Raw genomic sequence first — 14,084 nt, forward strand, 5'->3', positions numbered from 1 at the left:
TTGTTTCAGTAGCCAAAAAGTGCACAGTTGCACAAGAAATGGAAGAAATATCACTTAATAATCACATTTGTGTTAAACTGAATCCATTATTCTTTATTTTTGCAATAAAATTATTTTAATTTCAGTATTTGTAACGAATAAAATAAAATAAAAGAAAAGAAAGGAAAAGAAAAGAAAATAAAATACAAATAAAATAACAAAATGAGGACGCCATAGCAACGACATAAAAGAAGGTCGTAACGTACCATCCCATGACCGGTGGAAGAAAGTTTTGACAACTGATAAAGTTTATAATTTTTTAATATAAATTGTAACATTTTCAATAAATATTTTTGTACATTTACACAGGGTGCGCTAGAACTCACGCCCCAGAGAAAATTTTCAAGTAAGGTAAGATACCAGGAACATGAAAAAAATGTTTAAAAAATTTTATCTGTCAAAAAATTTTGACATTTATTTTTTGACATTTGACATTTTTTTATGTCTATTTAAGGATACTGATGATGTTTTTTTACAATTATTTAGTAAAGGGACAAAAATTTTGCCAATAAAATCCACAAATACCATTGAATAAAGTTACAATTTGGGATACAGCTTCCTTGTTTCCTCTTTTAATAGCCTATATCAAAAAAAATTGGAAAATTATTTTTCCAACAGAAATAAATAGAGTCAAAGTGCAAACTTTAAACCCTCATAACTTCGAAATTTTTATAGATAAAATTTTTTTAACATTTTTTCCATATTCCTGGTATCTTACCTTATATGGCATTTTTTTCTGGGGCGCGAGTTCTGGCGCATCCTGTATAATGCATAAACATATCTTTGTAAAACAATAAATAAAAAACCGTTTTTATTAAAAAAATAAAATATGGTAATCTCAAATGTTTAAACAATTAATTAAAATAAAAATATTTTGACATCGCTCCTTTACCAGCTTTAAACATTTTTTAATTTATTTCCAAAAAAACTAGTAGTTTACTTAGTCAAACATTTTTTTAACAAAAAAGTGTGAGGTTTACAAAAAAAATTGCGCAGCAACAATTCTTGTAACAAGCTCGTTGTCTAATAAAAAATTGTGACGGATTTCCATTTAAGAAAAAATGGTATAAATAATTAATTAATATTCAAAATTTTTTTGAATAGCGTTTTTATAGCCATTGCACACCTATAAATTTATTTGGCAAAAAATTGATAGTTTCGCCAGAATAAACGTTTCTAGACATTTGGACCACCCTGTATATCAATGTCCTATACAAATTTTTCAACTTGCTGGGACAGCCTCTATAAGGAGGTAATAATGTGGATCCTTATCCTAGACGCTACTATTTTTTGTTTGAACAGATCGCAAATAAATGTTTCAAAAAACGGATGATTTTCGATATTTCCATGGACCCGTATTTATTGATACTTTTTTGTTTGTTTTGGTCCTACTATTACCTCCTCAAATATTTTACAATCTTTTTTTAACACTCTGTATAATTTTTGACTGACCTGTGTGGTCGCGCAGGACCTTTTCCGTCTTCATTCCTTTCCAGAGTGTCCTCGTGATGAGTGAATAAGTGAGTCCTAGGACCAATAGGGGGATTACCAAGAGGACAACGTCGAGGAATAAGTTGTAGGCTTTTTCGTAGTCGAGTGAGGGCCAATCTTCCCGACATTTGTAATTTCCTGGAATCAGATTAAAAATAAGAAGATTTAAGAGTTTCGTTTGGTCGATATTTCTCCATTAGCAACTTAAAAATTGGTTAAAGTTTCGCTTATCTGGTGAATTATTTAAAATTTATCTCGGGTTAAATCTAGAAAAAGTATAGGTGTTGGAGTTGCGGTTTGTTTCAAAGTTCAATTGGCTGGAAAGAAGGCGTTCTTCTATTGATTTATTATTAAGAACATCAGGAGTTGGGTGGAATTTATGGTTGTTTGTGTGGTGCTTATTAAGTGCTTAGTCAACAAAACTAATTGTGTTCACCTTGCTTTGTGGGCTTGAGTTGGCTCAAAAGGGCGATAGGTGCCATGCAAATGAGACTTCCGATCCATATCCCCATTATGAGTTTATAAGCGTGGCTGATAGTTTGCCATCGGAGAGATCTCAAAGGGTGACAAATCGCGTAGTACCTCTCGACGGAGATGGCCACCAGAGTCCACACTCCGACGCTGACGGAGCAAGCTGAAACAACCCTTAAAAGTCTCTTATCTTTTACGACTGTTTAAAATTTTAAGTGTCGCCCGGCGCCTCCACCATTTTTGATAACACAAGGCGACAAAAAAAGTCATGTGACAACTTGACAAATTTTATATCATTTTCTTCGTCTCAGTGAGACAACTCAAATGACCTAAAAAAAATAAAAAGTCCACACACTTTGAACAAAATAATTTTTTTCTTATTTGAATGAATTTAAAATACTTTATGTTTAAAAAATCATCACTCAATAACTATTAGGCCGATTTCCTTCAAATAAAGACCATTCTAAAGGGATGGCCTTGTCCTTTAAAATGATATAAAATTTGAAATTGAATATTGGCAAACTTTTCTTCGAACAGTGTTCGAAGAAGTTCGAAGTAAATCGAAATAATCTAAGAAAAACCCTACGAGTAAATTTTTTTTATTATTACCATCGTGTAGAGCATCTCTGTATTAGTTGTAATCCAAATTTTCAAAAAAAATATACCGAGTAGTTTTCAAGATATGATTTTTTGAAGTTAAGGTTTGCAAATCAAGCATTGCTCCATATAGGAGAAATGCAAGTTAATCTTACTTAAAATTGCATTTTCGTAAAAGTATTTGTTTTAAAACTCTTCTTTTGCTTAAAAATGGTCAATTGCACCTTCTTTGTTCTAATTACAATAAACAAAAACTGTTTGTTTACTTTAAATAATAATAATAACTTTATTTAACGGTAATATCCTTTACATTAAGTAATGATAAAGTTATAATAGAAAACAAATCACATATAAACATAATTAAAGAATTCTAAATGACTAACTCAACAAAACTTTTAGAAAACGCTTGAAACTATTAAAGGATTTAAAATTAAAAAAGTCCAACTTGACACTGTACATGTTACAAATTCTTAAAAGGTCATTTAGAGGAGAATTAAACAGATAATTATTGTGTGCAAACGAAATTTTGAATAATTGGTTTGATCTACTATTATACTGTGGAACGTGAAAATTAATTAAATTTAGTATTGAAGTATCATTAATCAAATTATTTAAAAGTTTATAAACAAAACATAAAGCCTGACATCTTCTTCTAATTTCAAGTGTAGAAAGAGACACATAATTTAATGAAATATTGTAATTATCTTGCACATAATAAGGCAGCAACCATTTTATATATTTAAAAAAACTTAAACTGTATTGCTTCAAGCCTACCAACATGAATTTTATAATGCGGATTCCAGATTATCGAACCATATTCGAGGATTGAAACAAATAGCATTTTGATAGAATTAAAATTTCTAAAATCACGACAATAACGTTTTATGCAGCCAAGTGCCTTATTAGCTCTACAAATGATAAAATCAAGGTGTTGAATAAAAGTTAATTTACTATCAAGTAATATACCGAAATCTCTCACAGACTGTTTTACTGATATTTTTGTATTATTAATAAAATAATTCGGTAGGGTTGGAGAGATTTTCCTGCTGAAAACAATAGACTAACACTTAGCAACATTTAAAAACATTTTGTTATTTGCACACCAGTCTTGTAACTTATTTAAATCAGATTGTAATACAGAAATGTCACGAGATTCTGTAACCTTTCTAAATATCTTAAGATCATCAGCAAATATACGATAATCACTATCAAAATTACATCCTATATCATTTGTAAAAATAATGAAAAAAAGTGGACCCAAAACAGATCCCTGTGGTACACCTGAAGGCACACTTTGTAAACCTGACGTGTAGCCTGTCTGTATATACTGAGTGCATCTCCATACTATGACCAAAAGAGTCCACAACTTAACTTGACTTTATAAGATAATTACAATGGTTTCAAATAATTTAGGAATCGCCGACAAAATTGATAGTGGACGGTAATTTTCTATTTTGGACGTCGAACCAGATTTATGAATAGGCACAATAAATGATTGTTTCCAAAATGCTGGAAATATACCAGTACTCAACGACAGATTAAATATTATATATAAGAGTAAAGCCAAAGATTTATAACAATTTTTTAATAAAGAGTACTTGCGTACTAATTAAAGCAAATAAAGAGTTTTTTTGTTGTAAAAATGACCACTGATTATTGAGCAAAGAGGATCTAGAAGTTTAAGGCACGAGTCTTAAATATAAGGGCAAATCTTTTTCAAATCAAATCACTTTCCATTCAGATTTCGACTTGTTCACTTTGTTCTAGCTTTCTGGACTTTTTTTGAAAATGTTCTAAGCAAATGCTTTCTCATCAGTTTCAAGTGATGTTAAATACAATAAGTCACCTGATTTATTTTGTTGGTACGATTAGCTTCAGTTAGCTTGTAGGTAGTAGTTGTTGTGATAACAGTTGCACACGAAGCAACTGACTTATTGCATTTAAAATCAGTAGAAAGTGATGAAAAAGCATTTGCTGAGAACATTTTCAAAAAAAAGATCAGAAAGCTAGAACAAAGTGAACAAGTTGGAATCTGAATGGAAAGTCATTTAATTTGAAAAAGATTTGTTCTTATATTTAAAGCTACTGCTTTAAACTTCTAGATCCTTTTTGCTCAATGATCAGTGATCATTTTTAGAACAAAAAACTCTTTATTTGCTTTAATTAGTACGCAGGTACTCTTTCTTTGTTTTAAATAAAGAAACAGTTTTTGTTTATTCTATTTAGAACAAAGAAGGTGCAATTGACCATTTTTAAGCAAAACAAGAGCCTTAAAACAAATACTTTTGTAAAAATGCAATTTTAGGTAAGATTAACATGCATTTCTCCTATATAGCGCAATACCTGAATAGCAAACATTAACTTCAAAAAATCATATTTTGAAAACTACTCGGTATATTATTTTAAAAATTTGGATTCTTACTAATAAAAAGATGCTCTACACGATGGTGATGAAGAAAAAAAAATTACTCGTAGGGTTTTTCTTAGATTACTTCGATTTACTTCGAACTTCTTCGAACACTGTTCGAAGAAAAGTTTGCCAATATTCAATTTCAAATTGCATATTATTCTAAAGGGTAATTCCATCCCTTTAGAATGGTCTTTATTTGAAGGAAATCGGCCTAATAGTTATTGAGTAATGATTTTTTAAAGTTAAAGTAAAAAAATTCATTTAAATTAGAAAAAAATTATTTAGTTCAAAGTGTGTGGACTTTTTGAATTTTTTTTAGTGCATTTGATTTGTCTCACTGAGACGAACAAAATGACATAAAATTTGTCAAGTTGTCACGACATGATTTTTTTTTGTCGCCTTGTGTAATGAGCGAAGATTTTTCTCAAAGGGGAGACAGTCTTACTTCCGAATGCAAATAAAATTTAATAGGACGTCCCTAGGGACGTCCGACTAGCCGGAATCTGATTATTGTCTTTAATGGGATGGCATTTGGGTTTAATGGAGGCTTAGTGGCGAAATGGGGATTTGAGAGGTGACGGAAAACGCGACAAAATCGCTTTCAAATCGAAAAAATCGTCACGACTTAATTTAGACGAGAGATTTATTCGAATTTGAGTCTTTTGTTAGTTCCAAACTCCGATTTATTCAAACGAATTTAATAAAAATTATTTCTCATGCATGAAACGAATTGATCAACTGGGATCTGTAAAATTTATTCTTTTATGAATAAAAACACGGAATAGTCGGCGAAAGTTTTTTCTCTGACTGGAATTAAAAAGTTTATGGAAAGGTAATTTTTAAAGTCTACTTTATAGCTTCCGACAGAGATTGATGCGAGTTACTGTCTTAAATCTTGTTACATTTTTATAATTCATTTTAAGTTTAATTTACAATAGCAACAGGTTTTGCACATATTGAATAAAAACCCAAATTAATTTATGTTGTCGAAGCCCAATTTTCTCCTGAAATCCTCTTTTGCGGTATACAGGGTGTGCAAGCGAGTTGGTAAAGTCATTTGTTACCTTTAAATATAAGAAATAAAAAATATGTGTTGGAATCTAGTGCATACCCTGAACTATACAGCGTGTTCCAAAAAAGTGTTTTTTTTTTTTTAATAAAGCTCCATATGTTTCTTGGCATTTTTGTATGTAGCTTTTGATTTAAATGTTTTTTTGAAATAAGTTGGTTTTCTTGACAAAAACAAACTTTAAAAAAAATATTACACAAAAAGTTAAAACAGCTAAAAAATTCTTTATCAGTATTATCACTGTAAAAAGGAAAGTACGAATTTTAAGACTATAACATTTTTTTTTAATGTATTACAGTCGAAAACTTAAAAAAATGTAGAGATTTGTCAAAAGTTAAATAATTAAAAAATTTAAATGGGACACCTTATTTTTTATTTTTATCTAATAGACTGATAAATTGTCGATTTAAAAAATAAACTTTTAATCTCTAAATTATATAAAATAGATAAATTAAAAAACATTTAACTTTTAATGTTTATTGTTGCAAGCATAGTAATTCCAATATGGATCACTTTTTTGGGATTTCTCCAGTGATTGTAAAAGCGGAAATAAATATTGAAATTCGAATTGTTTTATTGTAAAAATAAAGAATAATGGATGCAGTGTAAAAGAAATGTGATTATTGAGTGATATTTATACAGGGTGCGCCAGAACTCGATCCTCAGAGAAAAGGTACCAGGAACATGTAAAAAAATCGATCTGTCAGAAACTTTTGGCTTATTTTTTGACATTTGACATTTTTTATGTCTATTTAATGATACTGATGATCTTGTATATGTTTTTTCATAATTATTTCGTAAAGGTACAACAAAAGTCACAAATAATCTTAAACAGAGTTACAATTTAGGATACAGCTTTCTTGTTTCCTCTTCTAATAGCTTGTAGCAAAAAAACTTGCAAAATTATTTTCCAACCGAAATAAATATAAATTTTTATAGATAATTTTTTTTAACATTTTTTCCATGTTCCTGGTATCTTACTTTATATGGCATTTTTCCCTGGGGCGCGAGTTCTGGCGCACCCTATATAGCGTGAGCGGCAAAATTGTAGAATAATCTTATTAAAACAAAAAATATTTTGTTGTGGCAAAAATACACAAACAACAAAAAAAAAATACCCAATTCTCAACTTGATTTAAAATTTTACTCTTTTTGTTTTTGAGTAATGATATTATTTACATTTTTTTTAAATGAAAAGCTTTATTTTTTAGCCATTTTGATACAACTTGTAATTGTCGAAATATTTCAAAATATTAAATACAGGGTGCGCCAGAACTCGCGCCCCAGAGAAAAATGCCATATAAGGTAAGATACCAGAAACATGGAAAAAATGTTAAAAAAATTTTATCTATAAAAATTTCGAAGTTATGAGAGTTTAAAGTTTGCACTGTGACTCTATTTATTTCTGATGGAAAAATAATTTTCCAAGTTTTTTTGCTACAGGCTATTAGAAGAGGAAACAAGGAAGCTGTATCCTAAATTGTAACTCTGTTCAATGTTATTTGTGGCTTTTATTGTCAAAATTTTTGTCCCTTTATTAAATAATTAAAAAAAAACAATACAAGATTATCAGTATCATTAAATAGATATAAAAAAATGTGAAATGCCAAAAAATAAATGTCAAATTTTTTTGACAGATAGGATTTTTTAAACATTTTTTTCATGTTCCTGGTATCATATCTTATTTTTTTTTTCTGGGGCGCGAGTTCTGGCGCACCCTGTATGTCTTACATAAAATTTTCGAAAAAAAAATTATTCAAAAAGTAAAAAATCTAAGTTTTGATATCAACAAGAAACAAACATATACATTTACAACCAAACAAAACAAAATATTTTCAGTTTTAATAAATAAGATTATTCCATAATTTTGCCAGTTCTGGCGCACTCTGTATGTGCACTTTTTGACTATTGAAACAATGATTTTTTAAAATTTTTTTAAGTTAAATTTTTTTTTTGTTATTATTTGTAGGCACTTAAAAGTAAAAGTTGCAAAGGTAGTTTAATAATTTTTTAGACGCAAAAACAAAAATATAAAAATATTTTAATTTGCCCACTTATTTAACTTTTAACAAACTCCATCATTTTCAACACACCAAAAAATTGTTGTAGTGTTTGTACTTTTTAGTCTTAGTCTTAGTTTTTGTGTAATATTTTTTAGCATGTTTTTAGTACTTATCATAAATTTATTTAAAATTTTGACAATTAAAGGTCAATAATGGACTGAGACATCTCGTATAAATATAGTGATCCTCGACCATTCTTGCACATTTTTCTTCTCGTTCTCGATTTATAGCAGATGTTGGACCAAAATAGTTCAAATGATTAATAAGTTGAGTGTTATTAAGCGATTTTGCGGCAAATCGATGATGAATGAACTCTTTCAAATCCGTTATTTCCCTAAGGAAAAGCGGTTTCATTGTTTTCTCTCCAATCACTTTAATTAGCATTCGACCTTCCTCAATCATAATTAAAACGTTGCTAATATTGATGATGATCATTTTATTAAGTACGAAACTTTTCATCCCATGTTGGTTAATTAGTCACGTCCGATGACACGCAGCCCATAAATTCCCCCGTACGTGACACTCTAATCTATCTCAAGCCCTTTTTGAAAAAAACCTAATCCGAGAGTTGACACTCGCAAGTGTATTTTGGCGGGTCGGCGGTCACGTGTCATATATCAAAATAAAATACTCTCGTCGTAGTTTATCTTTTACGAGACAGAGAGGAATTTCCTGTGTTAGGGCGTTTTGCTGAAATTACCTTCCAACTCTGTGAAATTCTAATAGCTCGTCATTTACAACAGCACAACATGTAAATTATTACCGAAATGATTGATGTACGGCTTCTTCGGGAAACTTGTTCCGCTTGACGAAACGCCTTAATAAAACCTGGAAAGTACACAGGATTTTTTTTACGATGTTGATTCAAGTGTAATCTGCAATTTATGCATACAAAAACTTGATACGGGATTTCGTGTTTGCTTTCGCCATCTCCGCACGGATTTATGCAAATCGGCCCTCAGTTAAAACGCTTGTTTTACGCCTCAACCTGCGCCACATGAGTTATGTCAACGATTTGGGAGCAAAAACGACGTCTTTATTTTATTCAGACGACGGCTAATGGACTCCCAAATTTGCAATCGACGAAATTGCTAATTTTTGACAAGGACAAAGACCCAACCTGTTGCCATCACACAAAAATCAAATTGGGGAATTTGTAACACGATTTAGAGACTAAAAAAAAAGTAGATTGAAGTAAAAAAGTGGAAATTCTCAATACAAAAATTAATTTTTCAGCATTCAGCATGTAAATTGATCAGTGACATTACTAAAATTTAAATTTTTAACAAAAACCATTACTAATTCGTCATGTCTCAGCTTTTAGGAATTTTAACAAAAATATGTATTGGAATCTAGTGCATACCCTGAACTATACAGCGTGTTCCAAAAAAGTGTTTGTTTTTATAAAACTCCATATGATTCTTGACATTTTTGGATGTAGCTTTTAATTTCAATATTGTTAAGCTACTTTTATTGGTCGATTTTGCTTAATTTTTGAAATGAGTTGGTTTTCTTGACAAAAACAAACTTAAAAAAAAATATTACACAAAAAGTTAAAACAGCTAAAAAATTCTTTATCAGTATTATCACTGTAAAAAGGAGAGTACGAATTTTAAGACTACAACATTTTTTTAATGTATTACAGTCGAAAACTTAAAAAAATGTACAGATTTGTCTAAAGTTAAATAATTAAAAAATTTAAATGGGACACCTTATTTTTTATTTTTATCTAATAGACTGATAAATTGTCGATCTAAAAAATAAACTTTTAATCTCTAAATTATATAAAATAAATAAATTAAAAAACATTTAACTTTTAATGTTTATTGTTGCAAACATAGTAATTCCAACATGGATCACTTTTTGGGATTTCTCCAGTGATTGTGAAAGCAGAAATAAATATTGAAATTCAAATTGTTTTATTGTAAAAATAAAGAATAATGGATTCAGTGTAAAAGAAATGTGATTATTGAGTGATATTTATACAGGGTGCGCCAGAACTCGATCCCCATGGAACAGGTACCAGGAACATGTAAAAAAAATCGATTTGTCAAAAAATTTTGGCTTATTTTTTGACATTTGACATTTTTTATGTCTATTTAATGATACTGATGATCTTGTATATGTTTTTTTTTTATAATTATTTCGTAAAGGTACAACAAAAGTCACAAATAATTTTAAACAGAGTTATTTAGGATACAGACCCAACCTGTTGCCATCACACAAAAATCAAATTAGGGAATTTGTAACACGATTTAGGGACTAAAAAAAAGTATATTGAAGTAAAAAAGTGGAAATACTCAATACAAAAATTAATTTTTCAGCATTTCATAGATGCAAATTGATCAGTGACATTACTAAAATTTAAATTTTTAACAAAATCGTCATGTCTCAGCTTCTAGGAATTTTAACAAAAATTTTTGTGTTTAGTAATGAATGATTCTCCTTTAAGTTTCTTTCTCATTTATGATTTTCTCTTATAACAATCTTTTTTTGTTTAGTCGAATTTCTTTCTCTTCTTTATTTGCCTTCATTCTCCTTTAGGTTTCTTTCTTTTTCTTTCTCATTTATGATTTTCTCTTTTAACAATCTTTTTTTCTAGTCACTTTTTTTATCTTTTTTATCTATATTTATTTTCTCAACGTCTACCTTTTGTTTTTTTTTTCAATTTTAATTTTCTCTTAACAGTCTTTTTTTTCTAGTCAAAATTTTGTTTTTCTTTCTTATCTAAATTCATATACCCAACTTCCCCCCATAGATTTTTTTCATTTTCTTGTACAATTTTGATTTTTTATTTTAACAATCCTTTTTTGTTTAGTCGAATTTTTTTCTCTTTTTTATTTGCCTTCATTCTCCTTTAGGTTTCTTTCTTTTTCTTTCTCATTTATGATTTTCTCTTTTAACAATCTTTTTTTCTAGTCACTTTTTTTTTCTCTTTTTTATCTATATTTATTTTCTCAACGTCTACCTTTTGTTTTTTTTTTCAATTTTAATTTTCTCTAACAGTCTGTTTTTTCTAGTCAAAATTTTGTTTTTCTTTCTTATCTAAATTCATATTCCCAACTTCCCCCCATAGATTTTTTCATTTTCTTGTACAATTTTGATTTTTTGTTTTAACAATCCTTTTTTGTTTAGTCGAATTCTTTATTTGCCTTCATTCTCCTTTAGGTTTCTTTCTTTTTCTTTCTCATTTATGATTTCCTCTTTTAACCATCTTTTTTTCTCTTCAAAAATTTATTTCCCTTTTTATCTATCTTCATTTTCTCAACTTCCACCCTTAGATTTTTTCTTTTTTTTCCAATTTTGATTTTCTCTTTTAACAATCTTTTTTTTTCTAGTCACAATTTTTCTCCCTTCTTTATGTATCTTCATATTTTCAACTTTCTCTCTTAGATTTTTATATTTTTTATTCATTTTAAGTTTTCTCTTTTAACAATGTTTGTTCTTCTTTTTCTAGTCGAATCAATTTTTTTCTTTTCTCTATCCACCCCTTTTTTCTCAAATTCCTCCCATAAGTTTTTTTCTTTTCCTTTTTGAATTTTAGTTTTTTTTTAACAATTTTTCTTCTTTTTTTTTAACAATATCTTTTTATTTTCTTTATCTACTTTTATTTGCTGAACTTTCTTTTTTTAGGTTTTTCATTTTTAATTTTTTTAATCTATCTTTATTTCCTCAACTTTGTTCCTTAGATTTTCTCATTTTCTTGTTCAATTTTGATTTTCTGTTTTAACAATCTTTTTTTTAGTCAAAGGTTTTGTCTTTTTTTATCTATCTTCATTTTTTCAACTTCTTTCCTTAGATTTTTTTTATTTTCGTGTTTAATTTTAATTTTCTATTCTTCTCTTCTTTATCTGTCTTTTTTCATTTATGATTTTCTTTTTAGCAACCTTTTTTTCTAGTCAAAAATTTTTTCCTTTTTTAATAATAATATAATTTATTTCCAACAGACTATAAGTCTGTAGAGGACAATAGAATTGGGCGAGTAGATTAAAGTACATAAAAAATAATAACAATCATACATAAAGGAAAGAAAAATTAAAGATTAACTACAAACTTAATGAGAAGTAGACAAGAAGTTTGACTTTAACTGGTTTAGAGCTAAATTTATGAAAGAAGATGTCCAGATACAAGCCTTTAATACTGTTATACAATCTAAAACATTTAAAAAGAGGTGAATTAAGATGATGAAAAGTACTTGGGGAAGAATAATAAAATGTTGTTCATTCGAAGTACAATAATTTTAACATGGTCCATGAGATAAGAGTTGTCAAGCTCACCACACAAAAGTTGTGATGTTGAGGAAATCGTACTTGAAATTCTGAAATTGGTGTTCCAGTATTTTTTTTCTTTTTTCATTCAAAAAAAAAATGGTTAAAAGTACTTGTATTCTAGGGGTTTTCTTATGAAACATCCATATTTGAGACCTGTTTGTTTCAATCGGTCTCACTTCTTCATATAAAATAGATTACAAGTAACATTTTTAGTTTCAGTTTTCACATTCCAATTTAAATTTGGTTTTCCGATATTTGAAAAAGTAAGGTCAATATGAAAAAATCTACTTTAGACCTTTTTCCATAAAAGTGGCAATAAAAACACTCGAAAACAGCCAAAAGGTGACACTTTCAGAACATCAAGTTCATTTTTTTTAAAAACCATACAGTAATAGTAGTTTATTATACAAGTAAAGAAAAGTTGTTTGTAATCTGAGAGTGATGTGTTTTTGAAACGAGTGCGTAGCACGAGTTTCAGAAAGGAATTACCAGCAGATAATGCCAATTTTTTTACGTTTATTTTCATAATTTTTTTTTAAATAAAAAAATTGAAATGTTCCAACTTAGTTGCTGATTTCTTAATTTGACATTATTTGTCATGCAAATTTGTCTTGAAATAAAAAGCAACTAAAACGATGAAAATTTGAAAAAATCGTTTTAATATGTTGATTTGTTCTGTAGATATAAATTCTTTTTGCTACGAGGTACTTCATTTTGTACATCTCTGTTTTTTCAACAAACATAAAAAAATAAAAACGGCGAAATACGTGTCACTTATTTTTACATGTTCTAAACATATCTCAAATTTACAAAAATCAGAAACGAGTTTTAAAAGTGTTTTGGTATGGAATTACTCTAAATACTTAAAATTCCTCATTTACGAGTACCCCAAGGACTCGGTTTTATATAAAAACGTAGTCTTGTGCTTATAGCACGTGAACCAAACTTTTTTTGCTTAAACTTTTTATTTATTGGAAAAAGTAATTGATAAGATGTAAGGTTTTTCAAGGAGAAAATTTTTAGTTTTTTTGTTTTTGAGTTTACAAAATTTTCATAAATGTTGCCATTTTGAAAAAAATCGCAAAACTGAAAAACAACAATTGTAGTTTATTATACGAAAGGAAACACGAGCAAATAATGCCAATTTTTCTTTACGTGTATAAGTTTTCTTTTATAAGTATGTACATACATAAATTTTTTTTAATAAAAAATTTGAAATGTTCCAATTTAGTTGCTGATTTCTTAATTTGACATTAATTGTAATTTAAATTTGTCTTGAAATAAAAACCAACCAGACGGTCGTGAATTATCTTAAAGTGGGAAAGTGAAATGTGTAAAGTGTGCATTTTTTCATGTGCCATTGGTGTTTTTAACAAATTGCCGCCGCGAGCAATGGCGATACCCTCAGTTGACGCCTCGTATGACTTGAAACAGATAGATGATGAGTCGTAAAGTGTTTTTTAAAACTCAAGAGTCTCATATAAAAGAATTTTGAGGAAGAACAAAAAAGTTTTGTGTTATATTAATTTTTTTTTAATAAGATAAAAAAATTAAATCAAATAATGGTATTATAGTATTCTAGAATAAAGTTGTACTATTTCTACTCGTGTCTAAGGAATAAACAACATTATTAAGAGAAATAAGAGAAAAAAAGTTAAATATTTTTTTTCAAA

General features: G+C 28.5%; 1 protein-coding gene across 1 annotated transcript in view; it reads right to left on the reverse strand.

The window, feature by feature from the left end:
* The window catches only part of LOC123005993 (cholecystokinin receptor-like), a 38,013-nt gene that overhangs the window by 1,217 nt on the left and 22,712 nt on the right, over positions 1-14,084 (reverse strand). Inside the window, exons 4-5 of the mRNA XM_044400110.1 lie at positions 1,967-2,164; positions 1,492-1,668 (exon numbers count right to left, since the gene is read on the reverse strand). Of these exons, the coding sequence (XP_044256045.1) occupies positions 1,492-1,668; positions 1,967-2,164 (375 nt within the window). The remainder of the gene's footprint in view (positions 1-1,491; positions 1,669-1,966; positions 2,165-14,084) is intronic.

The sequence above is a fragment of the Tribolium madens genome, unplaced genomic scaffold (assembly GCF_015345945.1).
Source record: "Tribolium madens isolate multiple individuals breed KSU strain unplaced genomic scaffold, Tmad_KSU_1.1 Scaffold_20;HRSCAF=117;Tcas5.2_LG4, whole genome shotgun sequence".
NCBI lineage: Eukaryota > Metazoa > Arthropoda > Insecta > Coleoptera > Tenebrionidae > Tribolium > Tribolium madens.